This window comes from Oryx dammah, unplaced genomic scaffold, assembly GCF_014754425.2.
Source record: "Oryx dammah isolate SB20612 unplaced genomic scaffold, SCBI_Odam_1.1 HiC_scaffold_20, whole genome shotgun sequence".
Lineage (NCBI taxonomy): Eukaryota > Metazoa > Chordata > Mammalia > Artiodactyla > Bovidae > Oryx > Oryx dammah.
The window spans coordinates 61,808,204-61,831,238 of record NW_024070204.1 but is presented as its reverse complement, the minus strand read 5'-3'; the positions used below and the strand labels follow the sequence as shown (position 1 = coordinate 61,831,238).

At 43.9% G+C, this 23,035-nt stretch overlaps 1 protein-coding gene across 2 annotated transcripts in view; it reads right to left on the bottom strand.

Annotated features, from left to right (window-relative positions):
• Positions 1 to 22,755, bottom strand: part of MAP1B (microtubule associated protein 1B) — a 96,447-nt gene extending 73,692 nt beyond the window's left edge. For both annotated transcript variants that reach the window (XM_040262687.1, XM_040262688.1), the window contains exons 1-2: positions 19,044 to 22,755; positions 10,306 to 10,407 (exon numbers count right to left, since the gene is read on the bottom strand). In XM_040262687.1, the coding sequence (XP_040118621.1) occupies positions 10,306 to 10,407; positions 19,044 to 19,227 (286 nt within the window). In that variant the 5' untranslated portion in view covers positions 19,228 to 22,755. The remainder of the gene's footprint in view (positions 1 to 10,305; positions 10,408 to 19,043) is intronic.
• Between the last annotated feature and the right edge of the window lie 280 nt (positions 22,756 to 23,035).

The window sequence follows — 23,035 nt, the reverse complement described above, 5'->3', positions numbered from 1 at the left end:
GTTTGGCACTGTGCAAACACAATTAAGTTCCGTCTTGTTGGGTCTGTCTGGCAAGGTACAGACAGATGGGAAAAACCAAGGGCCAAGAATTCACAAACTGGGACAGTAGTTGAAGTGTCACAAAGCTGTGCATCTTCACCTAAAAATGAATAATCCTAGCAGATGCGACAGGCAGATTTTCTAAACTAAATTCTTTCACTGACATTTTAAAACCTGGATTTAAAAGCATTTTAAGCTAAACAGCAAATAGAACAAGTTCCCTTCTACATTTCAGAGTAGAGACAATTTAGTAAAAGTTCATGAATCACAGAATATGAAATCTGGAAGGGACTCAGAGATCACTTAGTCCATCCTTTCCCAAATTGTGTTCTACAGAAATCAAGATTCCTGGGAGACAATAGTAGCAGAAGTGACAGGTCAAACAGGAAAGGACATTTATGGTTATACAAAATTGAACACACTTTAAGCTCCTCAAAAAATAAGATCTGCTATAAATTCTCAGGCTTATTTCACCTTGAAATTCTTTCCTGCTGGCTCTCTAGTAAAGTTTTACAGAACTAACAGCAGACAGAACAAAGCTTCAGATTCCCTAATCTAGTCTTTGTTGTTGTTTCATCCCCAAGTCGTGTCAGACTCTCTTGTGACCCATGGACTGTAGCCCACCAGGCTGCTCTGTCGATGGAATTCTCCAGGCAAGAATACTGGAGGAGCTTGCCATTTCCTTCTCCAGGGGATCTTGCAACCCAGGGATTGAACCAGTGCCTCTTGCTTGGCAGGCAGATTCTTCACCACTGAGCCACCTGGAAAGCCCCAGTCTAGTCTGGCCCCTTAGCTTTGCGAGAAAGGGAAAGGGGGCAACGGTAACTTCAGGTGTGGCCCAGAACTGCCGATTCGGTTAAGCTTAGAGAACTCGGAGGTGGGGGTCAAGGGTTGGTCCTGGGAAGCAGCTCACAACAGACATCCCCTCCCTGCTCTCTCCCTGTTCTCTCAGAAGTGTCCATTCTGGCCTGGGGCAGTGAACCAATTACTTCAGATTTATTTCCATAAAACCTTTCACTTTCCCAATCTCTCCCAAGTGGCTTGAGTCTGCCAATGGATAATTTTCCAGCTCTCAAAGATGAAGACAATCTGGAAATCAAGCCTTTACATTCTGTTCAGCACTTCTGTTCTCATAGGATCTTTTTGGGGAGAAGGAGAAGAATCCTAAAACTTTCAATCTTTTCATAATTAAATTAAAGGCTTTAAAATGTAGCTCCCAAAGAGGGTACAATTAATTCAGTATGAATCCAAAATTCCTTGATCACAGAGGAAATCCACTGCATTAGATCTGTTGTACTTATGCCTCAATTTGTATAGGTAATACGATTTTAGTGCATATTTTTATGCATGTATATTTTTTTCAATAGCTTGAACAAAAAAAATTTACAGAAGGGGTCTCACTTGCAAAAGTCTCATTTGCCTATTATTATACCCTAGCTTGTTCTGTTTCTCTTATTTTCATGCTCTGTTGTAAACAAGTCCCAGGAACAGTTTTACTTACACTTCTTATGGCCTGCAGAACTAGGAACTGGAACTGTGTCTTGCTGCAGGAAATACCACATAAATATTTAATGACAGATTGGCTGATACTAGGGCACCTTCTCAAAAGACATACAATATAATGTGAAAAGATCATCTCCTTTCCAATCAATTAGAATATAAAGGTATGCGTGCATGCTTCAGGATGCAACTTTACGGTATGCTAAAGTTGCTTCAGTCCTGTCCAACTCTTTGAGACCCTAGAGACTGTAGCCCGCCAGGCTCCTCCGTCCACAGGATTCTCCAGGTAAGAATACCGGAGTGGGTTGCTATGCCCTCCTCCAGGGGATCTTCCCAACCCAGGGATTGAACCTGCCTCTCTCGCGCGTCCTGCATTGGCAAGTGGATTCTTTATCACTAGTACCACCTGGGAAGCCCTATGAGAAGGTATCCTTCTCTCCATCTCTCCTCCTCTCATCCGTGCACACAAACATTAAAGGGGAGGAGTTCCATCAGTCAGTCTTCACGCCTATTTTGCTGGTCTTTTACACAGGTCTCAACCTCCAGATAAGGATTTAGAAAGCAGAAAACAACTGCTCAAAGGCCGAGGAGCTCTGTACCAAGAGAGCGTCACCAGCCTGAGATGCAGAATTTATTAAACATCTCATCTTCAGTTTTACTGTTATCTATTACTTCTCCAAATGTGACATTTCCATTGACTGACACTTCAGCAACCAAAAAGCATCATGTATATGGAGGAGCATCCGAGGGGCAAACCAAGATGTGGGCCCCGAGGGGAGCAGTTGGCGCTTCCCCAGACTATTCACGGGAGACGCAAACAGGGAATCTAAGAATTTGATCCAAAATGCTCCGCTGTGCCTCACTTACTCAGACTCCAATGAGAATCAGTTTGATTAAGAAAGAAAGGGCCAGCGAAGGGCAGGTTTAGAGGGCTTTCCAAATCCCGAGGCAGCCCTCGGGATGTTCATATTTTATCTCAACCCCTCAGGCTGCACAAAGCAATTCTTTTTCAGAGGCAATTCGGTTGGTGTCTTTAAAATGATGGATGCTGTAACTGGGGAAACTGCTGTAACCTCCCACAAAATGCCACCTTCCCTGGGCTTCAGTGTTCATTATTAATTAGATAATTTAATTTTTAAATCATAGGTAGGGTTGCATTTTTGGTCAGCAGTCTCACCAGTCCTGACTAGAGGCGAGTCTTTGACACTGGTTGAAACAGCTTATTAAAACATTATTTTCGTCTCGTGTTGATGTTCATCTCTCCCATCTCCGTGGTCCGTTTTTAAGGGCTCTTCCCCAGGGACACTTCTCACTTGCTCACATTTCTCAAGGAAATCTGACTTCACATGCAATAGAAATCACCCATAGACCGCAGCCGAGAAAACCAAAGGCGTCAGCCCTGGGGCACGATGTTTGGATGCTTGCTGTTGCCCGGGTAACATTTAATTAGGCTTGGGTTGCGGCTGGGGTGGGGGTGCTGGTACCTGGGTAACCTTTGTCACTGTGACTAAATCTGAGGTTGAACAATCAAAATGCAATGCCTGCTATGATCTCCATTTCTCACCCTCTCTCTTCTTTAGGAACTGGACTAAATCTGCCCTCACACCCCTCCGTGTGTGTGTCTCTCTCACACACACAGGTCTTAAATGAAGGAAGCACTGTTGGTGTTCTTTTTAAGGTATGAATGACTTATTTTCCTAACTAAATTATGACCAGTGGGGATACCTAGTTCTACCATGGATCCCTTTACAATTCCTGGCTTCTTAATAAACACTCAAAAATATGACTTGACTTCTTAAAAAAAAAGATGTTCTTCTTTAAAAAAGCTTTTTTTAAAAAGCTTATGCTTTATTCCTCATCTTCCACCATTCTTTCTAGCCTGTTTTCATAGATGCTGAACAAAATACCCTACAGAGAACACACAAAAGCAAGCAGTAAAAAAGTCAAGGGGCTTGAGCCGCCGGCTGTGGTGGCCAGCTTTAAAAAACAAATGAACACCCATCCACCACAACAAATCTAGCAAAAAACCAGGGCTCTCTGGTCTCTGGAAACGAAGACAAAAGCACTGACATTCAGCGCTAAGATGCCGTCCTTGGTGGGCTCCGGGAGCAGCTGTTCTCGGACGCACTTAGTCGGATTTAATGGCGGGGTTACTGACAATCCCCCAAATGGCTACTGGGCCCAGGCAGCCAATTTTCTGTTCCCCTCCTGCCTGTGTTTGCCTGTGTCGAGTGGCTTCACATTGCTCATGAGGAACCGCTTGAGAGCCATTACAGCCAACAGAGTGAAGCATCCTTTTTTGACTTAAAAAGAAAGTGAGATGAATGGGTATTTCTAGGATGGTCTGAATGAGCCTTCATTAACAACCCTGGGGAATGACGGTGCCTGCACAGGTGAAACATCATTTTATTCCTCTGACCACACCCGCACCAGAAAGAGAAAAACAATCACGTGCACTCTAAGAATCTATGAATATAAACGATCACTAAACCTCAAAGTTGAGCCAACTGTAAACCTCACAGGAATTAGCGCCTAGTATTGCATACACTACCAAATTCTGGATCTTCTCCTCGGAAAGTCTGGATCTCTCACTGTTCCAAAGGAATGCGAGTGGGGACAAGCAGGCAAGGTTTGCGGTGGCGTGTGAATGGGAGCACTGGGGCGGGAGCATAGAGCAGGAGGGGAAGGCTCCTGGGAAGGCTGAGGGCAGGGGGTGAGCAGAGAAAGGCGAGCAATTTGCATTAAAATGGGAGTCCCCTTCCCAGGCGGGCGACAATGACCTCAAGGGATGTTAAACAGAGGTCTGGTTACTTCCACAAAAATAAGGCTCTTTATTTGCCATGCTTCTTCTAAGACCAGGATTCTTCCTATAATCTCGAATGATGATGCAATGAGAAAAGATGAGCCCGATGGGCCTGTGGGCAAGTGCCTGAACCTGTGTGTGTGCTGAGAGGGAAAACAGGAGGATAAAGCGTCTGCTTTCCTTCAGAAATCACAGGGTCCCTGAGGGTTAAGTCAGCCTCTCAAATGCAAGTGAAAGTATAGTTGTGAGCTTTATCTTTCAAAGGTTAGGAGCAGAGCTGAAAACACATTCATTACTGGCTGTCATACAGGGCTGATGTATTCTAGGCACATACAATTAGGCTATAATTCTGTACAATGACAGACTAAACATACAAGTCTAGACAGAGAAAGAAGATGACTGCAAACATTCTTAGACCTTTTCTAAGAGCATTTTAGTATTTTCTTATCAGTCTACCGGCAAATGTAAATCCTTGCCTCATTAATGTCAAAGGGAGGAGGGGATTCGCATGAGTTAAATTCAAAGGGCTTGATTTCAATTCTCCATCAAAAAGCAATCTTGAGGCCAGATATTTTTAGCAGTCACTCAGCACAAATCTGTGGTTTATTTACCTTTGGAGAAAAGGCATGGATTCTTAAACAGAACCACCCATAACCCACATCACGAGGTCAATCACACCACATAAAGCTTTTTGTGAATGTGATCTAGGAGTTGTAAAACTAGTGACAAAATGTAATCATGCCAAAGTCCCACTATTTATTCAGTTGACTAAGAAAATAAACTACAAGAAATCTGTTTCTTAAAACTGGGAAAATCTATAGTCACTTGTTTGGAGAGAAGAGAAGAGAGAAACAAGGAATAGGAAGGATCAGAAGATGTTACCCATGGAGGTATTATCACAGCAGGAAAGCCAGCTAGCACCTTTGCTCACATCAGCATAGGCAGGGACAGGACCATCTTGCAAACAGTCTTCAACCATGCCCTGAGGTCCTGCTATGTCAGCACCTTAATGCATCTCCTCCATTTTGCTCGACCTCAGCCCACCAGGCTCCTCTGTCCACAGGATTTTCCAGGCAAGAGTACTGGAGTGGGGTGCCCTTGCCTTCTCCCTCACACCCAAAGGACTTTCCTAAACTCAGCCATGCAAGGTTGCTGCCCCCTACACATAACCAGCAACCAGCCATGTGCCTTCTGTCAATGCTAAAGGCAATTGTTTCTCTATGAAACACCTTAAAATAAATTTGTAATTATTACAAAAAGGAATCCAGCCAATATATAAAGCCACCACTTCCCCTAGATAATAATAATCAGCAAATATACAAGTCTGATAGATTTTCACCAAGGGAGACAATTTTAATACTAGTTTACATGTATTGTTTTACTGTGTGATAAGCACTGTTTCAAGATCTTGACACAAATTAATTCATTCCACCTTCATAGAAACTATGAGGTAGAAGTGATCATCACTGTTTCACAAACAGACTGAGGCACAGGATGGTTAGGTAACTTGTCAGAGATCCTACAGCAAGTAACGTTTAGAGCTAGGATCTAGGCTCTGCATTACGTTGCTGGTGAGAATCTGGGTTAACAAAAATGTTTAATTATTATAGCAGACAGACGTAGCAAAATGATAGGAAAAAAAAGACTGAAAATAATTTTCATTCTGGTATCCCTCGTCCTAGGAATCATTTGTATTTGAAATGATGTCTAACACGGGCAATCATGGGACACTTTCCATGTCCCCTCTCTGCTGTTAGGGGCAGACAGATCTAAAGTTAAGTTAGGGAGAGAAGCAAATAGGAATGGAGAGTGAAATAAATGTCATTCAGCATGGTAAACCTAGCTCAATTCTCATGATAAGATTTATCAAAATGATTCTTATTCAGCATAATTAAGGTACAAAAAAATACATAGAAAAATTTAAAAAATTTTTATGACAGTATTTGAATTTGGACACATCAGGAAATATAAGACTGTTGCTCTGTCATGAAAAGACTCAATTGTTGAACTTTAGCTTGAGTGAGAACACTGGGGCGTGTTCATCAGACGATACCTAACCTTTTCTCTCAAGAGAACTGGTCTCACTTGAGTCCACCTTAGATGTGGCCAGGGGTGGTGGTATACCAGGGCTAATCAGCAGGGACCAGCCCCTGCCACACAGACATCTGTTGAAGGATTTTTAGGAAGTCGATGCTGCAACAGCTCAGAGAGAGTAAGATGGCCCGAGATGACTGGCCATTCCAAGAAACAGAGTATGCCAGAGGCAGACAGCACTTGGCGACCCCAGGGCTCGCATTCTGGGGACCCGGAGGACTCATGACTTCATCGTTCAGTAGATGACCCTCACCGTCTGCAGAGAAAGTAACACATTCCAGCGGCCTGCTCAAAGGATATTTGCTCAAGATGACGAACCATTCCACAAGACCTGCAACCTTCAAGAAACAGGCCAACGGAATCTCAAAACCATATTTAAAAAGTAGTACACGGGCTGAACAAGTACACGAGCACAAATCTGGTTGTCTGCCGCACAATCTATTACCTGCCCTGGAGGCTATCACCAGTCTTTTATAAGGGATGTCCAATTCTTAAAAATAGCAATAGAGGTATAATAACATGAGTGAAAAACAGGCAGAAGAGCAATCCTAGTTCCCCATCTACAGCTGGGCCTTCGTATCCACAGGATCCTTCTCTACAGATTCAACCAACTGAGGATTGAAAATACACACTTAATTCTAGAAAGTTCCAAAAAGCAATACTGGTATTTGCCACCGGCTGGCAACTATTTGCATAGCTTTTAGGTATTACACATTGTATTAGGTATTATAAGTAACCTAGAGATGACTTAAATAATATGAGGCTGTGCATAGGTTACACACAAATATGAAGCCATTTCATGTAAGAGACTTGAGCATTCGCTGACTTTGGTATCCACAGGGGTCCTGAATCAAGTCTCTGCAGGTTCCCATTGCCGCTACATTGTGTCAGAGAGGACAATGAATAGAATAACTCTGCTAGCCTAAACAAAAGGAAACAAAAACTGTTTGGACATGATGCAGAGTGCAATTTTCTGCTAGTCTGTATGTGACTGTTAAATGCCTGCTCTTCTCACAAGAAGATAAAAGTAAGCACAGTAGTGACTGGTTTGGGTTTTTTTTTGTTCATCACTGTGTGTTCACCGTTCCCCATCCCACAGTGCCTGGCACACTGTAGGTGCTATCTAGGTTTTCTTTTTTAAAACTGGCTGAAGAAACAACTTTTTTTTTCCCTCTGTTTTTCTGGCCACGCAGCATGAGGAATCTTAGTTCCCCGATCAGGGATTGAACCTATACCCCCTGCAGTGGAAATGTGGTCTCTTAATCACTGGACCACAAGGAAATCCCAAAGAAGAGCTTTATTTTTTAAAAGAGTTGACCTTCCTCTTGTTCCATGCCTAAACTCAGTTAACTAAGATTCTTGAAACCCTAAATGCAGAGGCTCAGCTGACTCCCTTTATGGGCCTGAGGTACGTGGTTCAGCTTCTACAAGTACCAGGAGTGGGGAAGAGACACTAGATGTGGATCCACTTAAAAACAGATCTCAAAATTCCCCATAAAACCCTTCAATCAGTTCCAGAAAAGCTAAAGGCTTCCTTGGGTCCATCCAGCGATCACCCTATTGATCTCTGCTCACCCCAATTTTGCATCCTCCTCCAAGATAACATCTCTTCTCTCTAAAACACACTCACTTACCTGAACTGAACCCGAAGTGTGCTTTTATCCTCTGTAGCAGTCTTAGTTAGAAACCTTCACCCCACTCTGAAGGGGAAGGTTCACAGGGCTTCACCCTCATGGGCTGCATTCTAGATGCTTGTCCCTCAGGGGAGAGGCCCAGCCCTGCACCGTGCACTCTTAGGCCAATTATCCAGGGGCCAATCTCTGGACACACAGCAGGAGGTTTCAGCAGGAAAAAGAGGGATAATGGGGTACATAGGCTAAAGCAGTGGTTTGGGGGACCAGAACTTCCTAGGCCACAAGAGTAATGCCAGGTCTCTGGCTCAAAAACGGTTCATTCTTTAGCAATTCTTGCAGCCTTTCATTTTGCAATACACTGTCATTCTATAAAGTCAATCCAAGTATGAATGAACACAATGAGCATCATAGGATTCATTTACCAAAAAAAAAAAAAAAAAACTCATAGTAAGAAAGCCAGAACAACCTACAGAGAGAGGATAAAAGCTTGAATTTTACATTTTGAAACATACTTGTTGGAAAAGGGTACTTTCCTTATTTTTTTTTTCATAAGATGATTTTAAAAGTCATGGAAATGTGTAAGACATAAAAATACAACATAACAACGAGATAAACAACCATATACTGTACCTTAATTTCAGCAAATCACATGCTGTCTGATAGGCTCTGGACCATTCCCTTTTTTTCACAGTGCAAAGTTACTTAAGAGCTGGTTTTCATATGGCTTTGCAGCAATTTTAACTTTTAATGAACCAGCTCTTGTTAAGTTTTTCTTAACACATTTACTCAACTCCATGCTTGAAAGCTATGATTCATTTGATAACTGCAAAGTATGGGATTTTATTCTAAGATCAAACTCAAAGAGAAGAATGATTCCAGTCTCATGGGCATACTGCTGTAGTCAAGTGTGATGCGTCAAGAGGCTGACATTCTGTACATGGCTTCAAATCTCGGGAAGTACAAGGCTAGTGGAATATGATAACTCAGTCATGTCTGAGTCTTTGCAACCCCAATGGACTGCAGCCCACCAGGCTCCTCTGTCCACGGCAATTCTCCAGGCAAGAATACTGGAGTGGGTTGCCATGCCCTCCTCCAGGGGATCTTCCCAATCCAGGGATTGAAACCAGGTCTCTCACACTGTAGGCAGATTCTTTATCATCTGAGCCACCAGGGAAAACCAAGAATACTGGAGTGGGTAGCCTATCCCTTCTCAAGGGGATCTTCCACACCCAGGAATAAAACAGGGGTCTCCTGCATTGCAGGCAGATTTTTTACCAGCTGAGCTATCAGAGAAGACCAATGGAATATGATGTAATGAGTCAAAAGTGCTGAACTTCATTGCTGATATTTTATCAATGCCAATAAAATATGCAATTATACAGCAAAATCATAAAGACAGAAAAGAGTAGTCTCTATTTTACATAATATTTAGGTGATATTCAAAAAATAAAATGCCAAATGGCAACTGGGATAGATCAATGGCAGAACTTTCGAGAGACACACCCCAGGTTGAGTCTCTACAGACCAGTAACTGTTCACAATCCTCAAATGTGACCAAGTGGGAGAAGCATGGATCACCCTCACAAGAGGAAGACAAGGTGGGTGAGTCTGACTACCTCCTCAGTGAAGTAGCTGGTTAGCAGCAGCATCTGCATAAATGACAAATTTTTGTGTCCTTACCTTTCATTATCCAGTAGCATTCATTTTCATCTCTGAAAGAAAGGCTATCTTAACAGTAGTGTGGAATTCCAGACTCTTTCACCCACACTAAGTGGGAGACAACGCAATGATGAAATGGTAATACATATTTCACTGAGACAGAAAATACAGAAACGCACATATTTCGTTTTCTTGAGAGGGAGGGTGCTTACGGAATTCTGGGAGCATCCAATTTGTATTCATAACTTCATGTGAGTAAAATTCACATTTAAATAGACTACAATCTCTTAAGCTCAGAGTACAGTGAGATAAGTATGAAATTTTTAAATTTACCCTGGAACTTAAAATCTTCTAAGACACCACGAAATAGAAACCCACACAATGACAACTTAAGAGTTAGCTGACTTTCTTAAAAGGTGAAAGGTGGCTTCTTGCTCACCTAGTTGATAATAACAAACACAAGAGAATCCTTTAGCAATAAAAGGAAGTCTTTTCCATGCTTCAGGCAAAGCTTTCCAGCCAAGCGCCTGTTTCTTTCGAATTCTAGGTTGACTACTACAGAACTGAAAGCCTCACCTGGAACTTCAGGAGAGAACCTTGCTGAGTGTCGGGATACAAAAAGTTTCAGTTCTTGATCCAGATTGCATTCAATCAGGTTTGTGTCCCATGATCGGATTCCTAAGGAAGGAAAGGAAGACAGATAACAGACCACCAGTTAGTCATTTCACTGTGGTTTGGAAAACATCACTGTAGCATTTCTCAGGCCTGAAGGAAGGGAGTGGAGGCTCTTTTGCTGAAGAGCTTGGTGACCAGCAGTGGATGCCCACAAAATGGGAGGGCGGGGGAGGTCTCTCCACCAGGCCACAGGGGAAGGATAACTAGCAGTGTGGACTGAACTTCTGCCCCTCATAACATGTAAATGCAGCTCTTCTGGAAGAGTAAAAGAAAACAGCTATTAGGAAAATGACAGGCTTTACTCCTGAGAGGGAGCAGAAAGGACAGGAAGATGGTGAGCTCCGTAGCAGTTAGGGGGCTACTAGACAATTGCTGGCTTTCCCATGGTCCACTTGTACGTGGCTAGAAAACGGAGAATGAGGGTGGGAAGTAAATATGGGGGCTGGCATTCAAGTGCACATGTCTGTTCTTAAAGCTTTTCGCAGTGTGCACGTGCATTTTGTAAGCATATCTGGTTACTCGTCTTTACTCCTCCCATTTTTGACCTTGATTTCTCATCCCCTGGATATCAATCAAAATGTGTGTGATCTTTGCTAAGAAGGCAGACCTGGCCTATCTGTCCTCCCAGGCATTTACCTAACTAGCTTGGCAGACAACTCTTTCATTCACAATTGTTAGTTGTCCCGCATTTTCTTATCCAGAGGCAAAGAGATGTGGCAACTTTTTATACTTTATAAAATTCTGCTGAGTTGGGGGCTGTGAACTGTCTATTCCCATAAAAGTTCACAAGGCTGGAAGCTGGGGTGAGGGGTGCTGACGCCCTACCTCCCTCCTCTCTCCTGACCTTCCAGAAGAGGTGGCTAGAAAGGAACCCAGAGAACAGCAGAGAAGGGAGGGCTAGGCCAAACTGAGGAATCACAGAACTCTGGAGTGTATTTTTGTATCTTCCCAAATAGATGGCTTGTGGGAGAACCATTATGTAGGCAGTATCCTTGACTCTACCCCTGCATGGAGCATCCTCAACCACCAGAAACAAACCTCTGGAAAGGCAATCTTTTACTCTCTCTCTACTAAAGGCAGAGACTTGAACATGTAGGTGTATCACACAGGTAAACTATCTCTAAATAAACACTTGATCATTTAATCATTTTTGCTGGTCATTAGTCATGCATACAGACTTGGGAGTATAAATGGCAGTATGTTACTTAAACATACCTCTTAAATCCTTAAAGTATATCTGCATTTACCCCTATTTAAACCTTGTTCAGTTTTCCTATTCTGCAAAGAATCAATGTATATACACAAACTACAAAGATTCTGTAAACTGAGTTGACTATACATCTAAAATATCTTCAGACGATACACCAAACACCTTTCCGAATTATGAGAAATATTTTCAAATAGATGTACATCCTCTTCCTCTAAATAGAGGTAGATATTTCTCATACAATCCATGGGAAGGATTCAGGTGTGCAAGAGTTAACATTGCTAAAGAGAGGCTAAATTATAAGGGAAAATTTTATGGGTCTCCCTGGAAACATTAACAGCCTCAGTTTGCATTTGTGCTAAAGGAACACTTAAATTTTAACAAGAAAGGCATGTTGTGATTTTGTGAATCTTTTTCATGCAGAATTGATAGGGGTTTCCTTTTTGTTCCACAGAAAGCTTGACAGGTGAAGAGGTCTGAATTTATTAAAATATTTGACTTCCACATATATATTCTATATATTCAGCTAGTGTGGAAAATCATCAAGCCCCTGTCTGAACTGCTTAATTGGAAATTAGTGACTGGATTATCTAGGCTCCAGGTCTGAGCTCCACTTTGTCTTCTGGCTTGTCAAGTAGGGTCAAGTTAATAACGAGACATACGTATTTAAATTAAATTCACACGATTTTTCTGCCTTTGTTCTAAATAATGTCTAAATTGCTACATTATTTGAATGGCTTCATCTAGGGCTATACATAGACTTGTTTTAGATTATTGTCTGCCATTTTTCCCTTGACTTCAATTAACTTGTCATGACACAGGCAATTAAATGTTTGCTTTTTCTTTCATAAACTTCTGCTTCTATGATTTGTAATTTAAAAGCGGAAAAAGTAGAAACATCATTCAGTAATTTTTAAGTTCCATTAGCAAACAACTGACAAAATGATTATTTCTCTTTTTTATACTCCCAGTGAAATTAAAAATTCAGCTTCTCTTTTTCAAGGGAGCAATTTCCAGCCAAATTACATCTTAAGAATGCATAATCACTACTACCACTTATAAAATAAAGGTTACAATGGATTTACCAGTTATTTTAGTTGAAAAGGAAAATTTTGGAACCAGGCCACTTTCCATACCAATTTTAGAAAGAAAATACTGTGTAATTACTTTGTACCTTCTACTGGATAATGTTAGTAAAGGGAGATAGTACCTCTCAATGAACACTGTTACAGCATTCCGTTGGTTTATACATCTCCCCTTTGTGCCTAAGAGGAAGCCAGAAGAGGATCCTCTAAAGCTCACAGGACCAAAATAAAGTCTTCTTTGGCCCTTCTCACAGTGACCCCTCCCTGAGTTCATGACTGGAGGGGACAGTGGGGTGCTGGTAAAGAAGTTCTGAAGAGGCTTTCAGAAGAAGGTCATCCTGGGCTCTGGTGGGGAGTAGAAAAGCCCTGGAATTTTCTGGCCCTTTTTTTGACTCTCCCCCCAAACCACGCTAGGTCGAGTTCTTCCCTGGGCCTTTGCTTCTCCAGCAAATCTGTCATGACTATGCCCTTACTGGCTTTCTCAGATGGGGGCAAAATAGCTCCACCAGTTGGAGGAAATCAACCTGCACTTCCCTCTTTTCCCAGCCATCCTCCACATCATGAGGCATGAGGGAATCTTAGTTCCCCCACCAGGGATAGAACCTGTCACCCCCTGCATTGGGAGCATGGAGTCTTAACCACTGGACCGCTAGGAAGTCCTTACCTCCACTTTTTAAACTGGGCCCAGAGAGCATCTGCCACCCCTGGGCAGGTGGCCTATGGCGAGGCACCCTGAGAACTCCCCTGCCTGACCCGGGGCTGTCTTCCAGCCCCGGAAGCTAGTACCATCTCTCTCTAGCTTGATGACCAGCGGGAACAAAGGACCTTTCCATCTCAGTTCTGATTCCAGGGCGGGCGGTCCACAAAGGGAAGGCTAAGTGCACATGAAGTTGACAGATGAAAGAAAGACGGGAAAAAAAGGTATGTGTGGCAGGAGGGTAGGGGGCAGGAATCCCAGGACAAGTCAGGTGAACCGTAAGGAAGAGCCACGTCCTCTTATACAGGTTAGACTTCACCAAGTTTATTGATGATGCAAGCATTTTATAGAATTATTTAATAAAAGCAACATTTTTTTTAAAGCCTCTCATTTAAAGGCGAAAATCTATATCCTAAAAGAAACAACAGATAGAAAGCATGAGGAAATGGCCATGCATTGCGTGTTGAAATGGTACCCGGGTTCCATCTGCTACTGGGACCTATGACAAGTTGATTTTTTTTCCATGAGCTTTAGTTGCTCCCTCTCAGAAATAGACTTTTGACTATTTTTTGCCCAACTTCCTGAATTATTTAACTATAACCATAAAATTCTATTTGTAAAACTATATTAAATAGTGATCTGAAGTCAGATTAGACTCATAAATAATTAAAACAAAGGAAATGCTAAATTCAATAAGGTCTTCTTTTTTAGAGAAAAATTTTCCTACTTTATTCCCCTTGACCTAACCTTCAATTTGCTTTTTCCCCTTTGTTTTAAGCCAACAAGTTAATGTTTATAATTTATGTGTTCTGTGTAATGCAGACTAGGGAGGCCCATCTTACACAGAGTTAGTTCATCATTTCAAAGCATTGATGACAAATAACTCAGGTCTTGGCTGGCATCTTACATTAGAAACAAGCAAAAGAAGTGATTTATAATAAGTTATTTATTGGCAGTAAAAGTTGGAACTTATTTAAAAGGTAAACCTTTACAGAAGATTAACAATGACTCATCAATTTAACGACCTTAAGTTTGGGGATTGGCTTATATTTGGATCATAGAACTCTTTTAGTAGATAATGCCAATTAAGCAGCACAAGCAGAAATCCATCTGCCTTTTGATTTTGAAAAGTATGAAGATGGATGGATATAATAAATATATCATTCCCCAACAATTCTTTTCATTCCCACCACCCCTTTGTTTTCCTGTTAAAACAAAATGGAAACAAAGCCCTAACTCTTTCCTGGGTTCTTAATTCTCTTAACCAATTTAGACTAAAAGTATTCAATAAATGACAATGTAATTAGCAAAACTTACATCTAAAAATCCAGGGCAGTATATGTTACACACATCTATCTTTCTGATGAACAAATCCTGCTGATTCCCAATGTTAACCAGAGGAAAGTTACACTCTAACAGCAACTGAAATTAAACTGACAGTGTTTTTTACATGTTTTAGTTTAAAAAATAAAACGAAGCAATGAAAACTTTTCATAAGGCTCTAGAATTAGTTTTGCAAGACATGAGTGTATATAGTCTATGTCCCAAAATAAACTGGAGGAGGGGAGACTCTGCTAAAAATGCGGATGACTGTTAAGTCTCTGTTGCAGACTAATTAGGAAGGGGGCAAAGGAGGTGCCAAGGGGTGACAATGGTTTGGCATGGAGTCTTGCATAACTAACTAAATAAAGCTAGACCAGTCTGAGCAAAGACTGTTGCTTCAGACTTAAGAAATGACCAGACCCTACATTATGCATTTTGAATGCAGCTGAAGAAACGAATGATGGTCTTCTGTCCTTGTGTAACCAAGCAGGACCCTATGGGACATTTCTGGGACAGACCCCTCCCCTATACCCTCTGCTTTAGTTCCTCTCTGAAATACCTAGATATTAGTATCTGAAGCATATTTCCTGAGTTATTTTTCAGATGCTAAAATCACCATCAAATGGAAGGAACTAACTACTTGATGACCATCAGCACATAGTCCTCATTAACACAGTCTTGTGCTGTGCCTAGTCACTCAGTCATGTCCAACTCTCTGCAACCCCATGGACTGTACCCACCAGGCTCCTCTGTCCATGGGGATTTTCCAGGCAAGAGTACTGGAGTGTGTTGTCATGCCCTTCTCCAAGGGATCTTCACAACCCAGGGATCGAACCGAGCTCTCCCGCATTGCAGGTGGATTCTTTACCATCTGAGCCAGCAAGGAAGCCCAATGTAGTCTTGCTACCTCATCATCAATCTAATTCTCAATAGAGAATGGTGCATGAGCTGATCACACACTCTGGGACACCCTCCCTCACACTGCCTTTAAAAATGCTTTGCTGAAACCCTTGGGGAATTTCGGGGGTTTTGAGCACGAGCTCCCCGTTCTCCTTACATCAGCATCTTACAATAAAGCTACACTTTCCTTCACCACAATCTGGGGTCGGTAGATTGGCTTTACTGCGTGCAGGTGAGCTGCCTGGAGTTTGATTCAGTAACACTGTTTCAAGAAGCGTGTACTCAGCCTCCATGGTGGGCTGATTCAGGCCTATTGATGTACTTGCATTTCCGCCATCTTCTTACAGATTTATTTTCTGGGTTTCCCATAGAGGCTTAAATCATCAAATGGCAAAAATCCAAGTTGCCAGGGTCTCCAGACTCACAGAGCCTCCTCAGGATGAGAGGGGAGACAAGCAAGAGGGGCAGAAGATGAACCGCTTTCCCTGCGGAAAGACTGCGGCACACAACCAGGGCCGAACCCCCGGAGCATCTCCATCTTGCTTCACACAACCGGCCCCATGGGCACCAGCCACCACAGCCGTGGTATCAGAGTGACCTCTGGAGGAGGAGGCCCTGCTGGAACCCGAGAGCTGAGGAAGCATCACATCAGGCCAGGGCAACAGCCAGCCTGCCCTGTTGCTAAGTCATCTCTGACTGTCAGAAAAGCTACAGGAGCAGTATTTCCACTTAGCACTGGAAGGCCCTGTGGTTTGAGCTGCATCCAAGACCCCAGGACCCAAGAGAGTTGATCTCCAGAGGAAAAGCAGCATCTGTTACTGTGCCTTAGGAAATGGCTTTGCTCATTCACTTGGTTGATTCTTAATGGGATCAATACTGCTATTTCAGAGTTCCCTGCAAAAAGCTGACTAAATCAGGGCACTAAAAAATCAGGAAGGCATGCTGACTGAAAAGGAAACCTGAGGGGGCTTCTGGGGGTCCCAGGAATGTCCGTTTCTTGGTCAGGATTACACAGGTATGTCTTTTTGTGAAAATTCACCAAGCTCCTCGTTTATGATTTGAGCCTTTCCCTCACTACATAATACATCAATAAATTTTAAAAAAGAAAAGGGGCAGGAAGACAAAATTGAACCTGATCAGTAAGTTCCAGTAGTGTGAAAAATAGCTGAGACCACATCACAGTGACCGATAACTTGGGTGAATCTAGTTTATCCTCAAACAGAAGCAGCTTGAATAAACCCCCTGAGAAATAGGGCACTAAAAGGGTGATCAGCAGAGTAACAAAGCAGGAAGATAATTACTTGGAAGGCGACTGCTGAGCCACCTCCCTGCATGGGGTGCTGCCCACAAGTGGATGACTACTGCCTTTGTATAAAAGCAAGCTCTAGAAATTGCTCTTTGATCTCCCTGTGATGTTAGCCTGGCCTGCACCAACATCATGACGGGGCCAGAAAACCAGTGATGCCGCAGTGCCGGCATTTCGTCACTTATGAGTGGTGTGACCTTGAGCTGATCTCCCTATCCTTCCTGCCTCTCTGGGGCCCCGTCTCCAAAATGGGGATGAGGGTCCCTCTCCTCACACCACATCAGGTGGTTATGCACCTTTTATATATAGAAACACACCTCGTGCTTTATTATTACTTCCCAGCAAAAGTGCTGACAAATAATATTTTTTAAAAAATCCAAAGTCATAGGTTCATACAGCAGCCACACCCAAAGTCAGTCCGTGTGAAATTTTCCAAGGAGAAAATGTGCAAATAAACTAATTTAAATACTGATCAAATTCAAAGGACTATAGTTTGACAAATGAAGGGTTATTAGATGCTCAAATGAGGCATTTCACTATTGACCTAGCCTATTCTTCAATTTTTTTTCCGAATAAAATAACAAGTCTGCTTTCTACTCACATTTTTCTCTTTCTTTTTTTAAGCCAAAAAGTAACACCAGTGCTTTAAAGTTAAACAAAAGAACCAGGTCTGAAACTCGAGTCTCCACCCTGCAGCCTTTTGTTCTGGGTACAGGCGACCGTTTCCAAATGCAGAGGCAGACCACTAGAGTTTAATTTTTTTTCCTCTAAAACAAGCTTTTCTCGCGTCTTTCATGGGGAATGGGGGGCGGGCGCGGGGAACAAGGGCTGCGTGAACGCCCTTTGTCCGCCTCGGGCTGCCGTAGAGACCGCAGTGCGGACTGCACCACGCCCACCAGCCGGTGTCTCGGGGCAGACGCGCTTCAGCACCACCCCGAGAGAATAGAGCACGGGCTGGGGTTGCGGAGGGACCGGCGACCTCGGTCAGGAAGAAGGGGAGGTCTGCGATGCCGAGGGGAAAAGGGAAAGGCGGAGGACAGAGCTGACCACCCGGGGACTTCGCGCCCAACAAAGCCGGGTTGAGGCAGACGAGGGGCACGCTGCACCCCCAAGCTCCGGCGGAACGCACGCCCGGCCGGCCGCGCCCAGTGGGGGCGCCGCAGTGCGGGGGGCAGGTGCATCGGGCGGGGGCACTGCGGCAGCCCGGGTGGGGCTGCGGGGCGGGTCGGTCCGCGCGCCCGAGGCTGCGCCCGCTGGACCCTTACGGCCCCGCCCAGGGTTTCCCAGCGAACCGCTATTCGGCCTCTGCAGAGCGCGCTCCTACTGCCCGCACCCGGCCAGGCGCCGGCCCTACCCACCACCCCACCCCCAAGCCATCACTCCCGAGGCAAAGACTTTTAAAAGGAGAAGCCCCACCCCGCAACTTGGGGGTCCCATTGTCCTTGCTGAAAGCTGCAACCGAGGCCCCAGGGGCAGTAGAGAGACAGGCGCCGTCTGGGAACGAGGCGCAGGCGGTTCTCCATCTCTGGGGGGGGGGGAGGGGGCGGGCGTGGCCCTAGGACTAGCCTAGTCATTCCGAGGGAAAAGATGGAGAGGTTTTAAGCCAGCAAAGGCACTTCTCGGGGCTGAGGTGGTTGTAGCTAGAGGGATTCCCACGCGCGCCCTGGCACATGGTACTTCAGCCTCGGGTCTGCTGACGAGGGGCAATCCCAGCATTTTGCTGTGGCGGGGGGGAAGGGGGAGATAAAAGAGGTAATTGCAACGTCCCCCCCACACACCTTTGGTGTCCTGCGGTTGCGGCTTTATTGCAGCCTCTGCCCCTTTGACACCTGCATCTCATTTAGCGGGAGAGGCTGTAGCCAGCTGGAATCTGTAGACCCAGCCTGGTGACGGATCCCTCAAGGTTAGGAGACTCTCCCACTGGGTCGCAAATCTAATAATTTGCATTATTCTCCGAAATGAACCCAGGGGGGTAAAAGGGAATCTGGACAGTGTGGGAAGTGACGGGGAAAGGCGTGGGTGCGGGGCGTGCCGGAGGAGAAAGGTGGCCGCCGTGCCCTGGGTGGGGTCGCGTTTGCGCGTCTCCCCGAACGCGTCCCCTGGGGGCGCAGGGCCTCTTACCAAGCTCGATGTTGCCGATGGCGCGTCGCAGGTGCTCCTCGGTCACAATCTCGCCGACGACCACCAGCAGGTAGAATTTGCTGTCAAGGAAGCGATGCGACAGGCTGGGCGAGGTGGTCGCCGCTGGGTTGGCAATGCTGCCGGACGGCTCGGGCTCGGCGGCTTCCACCACCACGGTCGCCATCCTGCCGGCCCGTTAAGCCTCGGCGAAGTGCCCGGCTCCGGCCGCTCCGCTCGTCTGCGGCAGGAGAAAGGATTATCCCCGAAGGTGCTGTCTCCGCTCCGCCCCCTGCGTCTCCCCTCCTCCTGGCGCTGCGCGCCGCCTCCCCCTCCGCCCTCTTGGAGAGCGCGCGGCGGAGAGGAGCCGGGAGTGAGAGAGGGCGGGGAGGCGGCGCCTCTTTTATATGGAGACTAGGCAGGGCGCCGGGGAGGAGGAGGAGGAAGAGGAGGAGGGAAGGACCACCCGGCACATCCTCGCGGGGTGGCTGCCTCCGCTCTTCCAACCGTTGGCCCAGGGCTGATGTCATCTGCAGCAAATCATCTCGCCCGCGGCCCGGAAGCTGGAGGGACGAGGTGTGTGGACAATGGTCAGGGCAGGGCCGCGAGTCAAGGGGCTGGAGGACTCGACGGGGGGAAAACACTCCCAGCCCACACCCCACCCACAGCCTGCCGGCTCCAAACCCTCACCCCGCCTGTGCAGGAGAAGTGGATGGGTTTCCATTTTCAGAGTCGGGATATTTACCCTGTCCTGGGTGCACAGGCCAGGCCTCTGCCTTGGGTGCCGTCTGCGATGAAGCCAGGTCCTCAGGATCTGTGTTAGCACAGCGGACGTAGGGCTGAGGGTACCCCGCCCAGGAAGATGGAACCTGTTTTTCTCTGATGTTGTGGATTTCGGAAGACATATTTACCACCACCTACACATGAAGAATACACCAAAGATGCAAAACCTCAGCTTACCATTGTTCAGTCTTTGGAACTTAGTAAAAGTACTGGCTTTGTAGTGCTCATGGGCAATGAGAAGAATACAGATGCGTTATTCCAGATACAGATTTCTGGTCTTAATAATATGCTGAACAGATAGTATCAGGCATAACAACAAAGAGAAGATACTGTCTCTATCCAGCAGGATTATAGTGACTATAGTGTACTTTTCAGTTCCTTGGGGAACACACAAGCAAAGTTATTTCATGTAACAGTGATGTCTTTTAAAATACATGTAGCATTGGGGATTTTTATTCACTTGGTCTATGTTTAGAAGAACTCATTTGAATATAATGAATATAACTTGTGTCCCAGGAAGGGAGTGGTGGTGGTGAATAAGGAACAAAATGGTCAAACATGGTACTATCATAAAAGACTGGAGAACTAGAGGCTTAGGAAAGAGGAATGAATGGAAACTAGAGCAGCCAATATAGTTTTAATACTAGACTGCATATAAATAAAAGAAAAAAAAATCACCTGGATATACTAAGATTTCCAAAAAGCCTATCGTCATAGCTGTTAACCACCCCGACTTATTGGTAATGTACTCTTTGCTCTTATCTCCTTCCTGAAACCCTGACACGGTTTGGGCCCCATCATATATGCAAGACTGATCAATGGGGACTAAAGTTACTGGTGAGCTGCTTTCACCAGTGATCAGTGACAATGAGTTTTCAAGTAAGACCGTAACAGAGAAAGCATTCAATTTCTGTTAGAGAGGTGAGGCCAACACCAAGGCCATAATAGGGGGAAGAGATGTAGTAAGGAGCAGTGTTTTCCGATTTCAGCCATTGAAATCAGTGTCAGCTAGTGATGGCCTTCCATTTCTCTGAACCATCTTCATTTTTATTTACGTAACAGTTTCCATGAGCTCCATTTCTTTTCTTAAATTTATTTTAAATGAAATTACTGCTCTATAGGTGGAAACACTAATTACTATAAATAGAAGGTATCCCTAAAATAAACATGATGAAAATAAGTACCATGACAAAAATTCCTGCTATACACTATTGTTATTTGCTCAAGATTCTGATCCTGAGGTATACCCTAAGTTAAAAACAGAACGTGTTAGAAAGGTATTGGAGACATACCAGCACCTGAGTTGTTCTCCATTGTCATAACAGAAGGTTGGATGAAAACATCAGAAGAGCTTTCCTACTGTGTGAGTTAGTGCAATTAAATACTATGACAATGAACCACTTGAGTCATTACCCACACTTTGAAAAAGGGACAAAATGGAAGAACACAGAGTAGAGATGCTGACTGCTACTGTCCAACTTTGTAACTCTGGGCAAGTGACTTATTCTTATCTTCAGTCTCTTCATCTATATACTGAGTAAAGAATGCATTTTCAACAGTGTGAGTACCTCTGTAAAAGAAGAGTACATGATAGAATGTAAATGCCTAATACAGTGATTGGAAGATAGGAAGCACTCAAAATATGACTGATGACCTGTTTTGACCAAGTTTCTTGGATAATAGAGTGAAAGCATCTTACAAAATGTGTAGGTGACATCACGTTGGGCACAACTACAAACACCTCTGAAACAAGAACTGAATGTTGACACTACAAACTAGAAAAGTAGTTGCTCCCATCCCCATCTCAAGAAAAAAAAGGTAACAGTTGTAAGGAGGAAGGGAAAAGCTAACATATAAGAGTGCCAGTATTACCTGCTGCCACTTGACATTACCTAGGTATCCAAAGGCCCCTCAGGCTCAACATGCTCCAAACCCAAATCATCTTTGATCTCCAAACCTAGTCCCCTCTCACTTTCCCTATTTCATCAAACATTATCACCACCTATCCTACAGTCAAACCAGAAACCTCACAGGCATCTCCGACTCCTCGCAGACTTTAGCCCCATATACAATTTAGCGTGGAGACTGGTCAATTTTACCTCCTAAGTATCTCTTCAATCCTTCTACTTCTTTTGACTATCCCCAACCTAGTCCAAGCTGCCACCTTCATGAGAGGTAGTAGGGTATAGGTTAGAAATTGGGTTCTGTAGTCACACTGCCTGCTTTCAAGTCCCACCACCAAAGTTTGTTAGCTGTGTGACCTTGGGCAAGATGCTTAACCAGTCGTGCCTTAATTTCGTCATTCGAATAATAGAGATGAGTGCCCACCTTCCAGACGGGAACAGCTTAAATATGCAAAGTGCTTAAAATAGGACCATGCATATAATAAGTACTCAGTAAGGGTTAGTTGTTCCTTCTATTACTATTTAACACGTTACTGTGGAAAATTTCAAACATGTATAAAAGCAGAGAGAATAGTATAAGAAACCTCTATGTACCCATCATTCTAATCAGATGATTTTTACAGTTTGTTTAAATCAAGATCCAAATGAGATCTATATGTTTTGATTGACTGGATATGTCTTAAATCTCTTAATCTATGTGTTCCTATTCTTTTTTTTCCTTTAAAATTTCTTGTTGAATTATAGAAACATTTGTTCTGCAGAATTTCACAGTCTGATTTTTGCTGATTGACTGTTGTATTTAACATGTTCTTCCATCTCCTGAATTCTCTGTATACTGATAGTTGAATGTAAATGCTTCATCAGTTTCAGGTTTTGTGTGTTTGTTTTTTTTTTTTTTGCAGTTATACCTCTTGGGTGATATTGTGTTCTTCCATCAGAAAGTACATAAAGACTTGCTGACCTTGTCCTGAGATCTTGGCAACCATTGATGATCATTACCTAGATCCTTAATTTCATTAAATGTCAGAAAATAATGTTCTAATTTTATTATCCTTTCTTCATTTGACAGCTGGAAGATGTCTGTTAGGAGAAATATCACCCTGTCACTTGATTAGCCTGAGGTACACTTACGGAGGAAGGGAACAGTAAACACATGATTCTTGGTCTTTATTTACTAGTTTTGAAAATAACTACTTCATCCATAACATCCTCCAATGGTGATTAATAACTTTTTGTATCATTAATAATATAACTGGAAGTTATATTCATATTGATATTTTGATTTATATTGGTATTATTCATATTGAT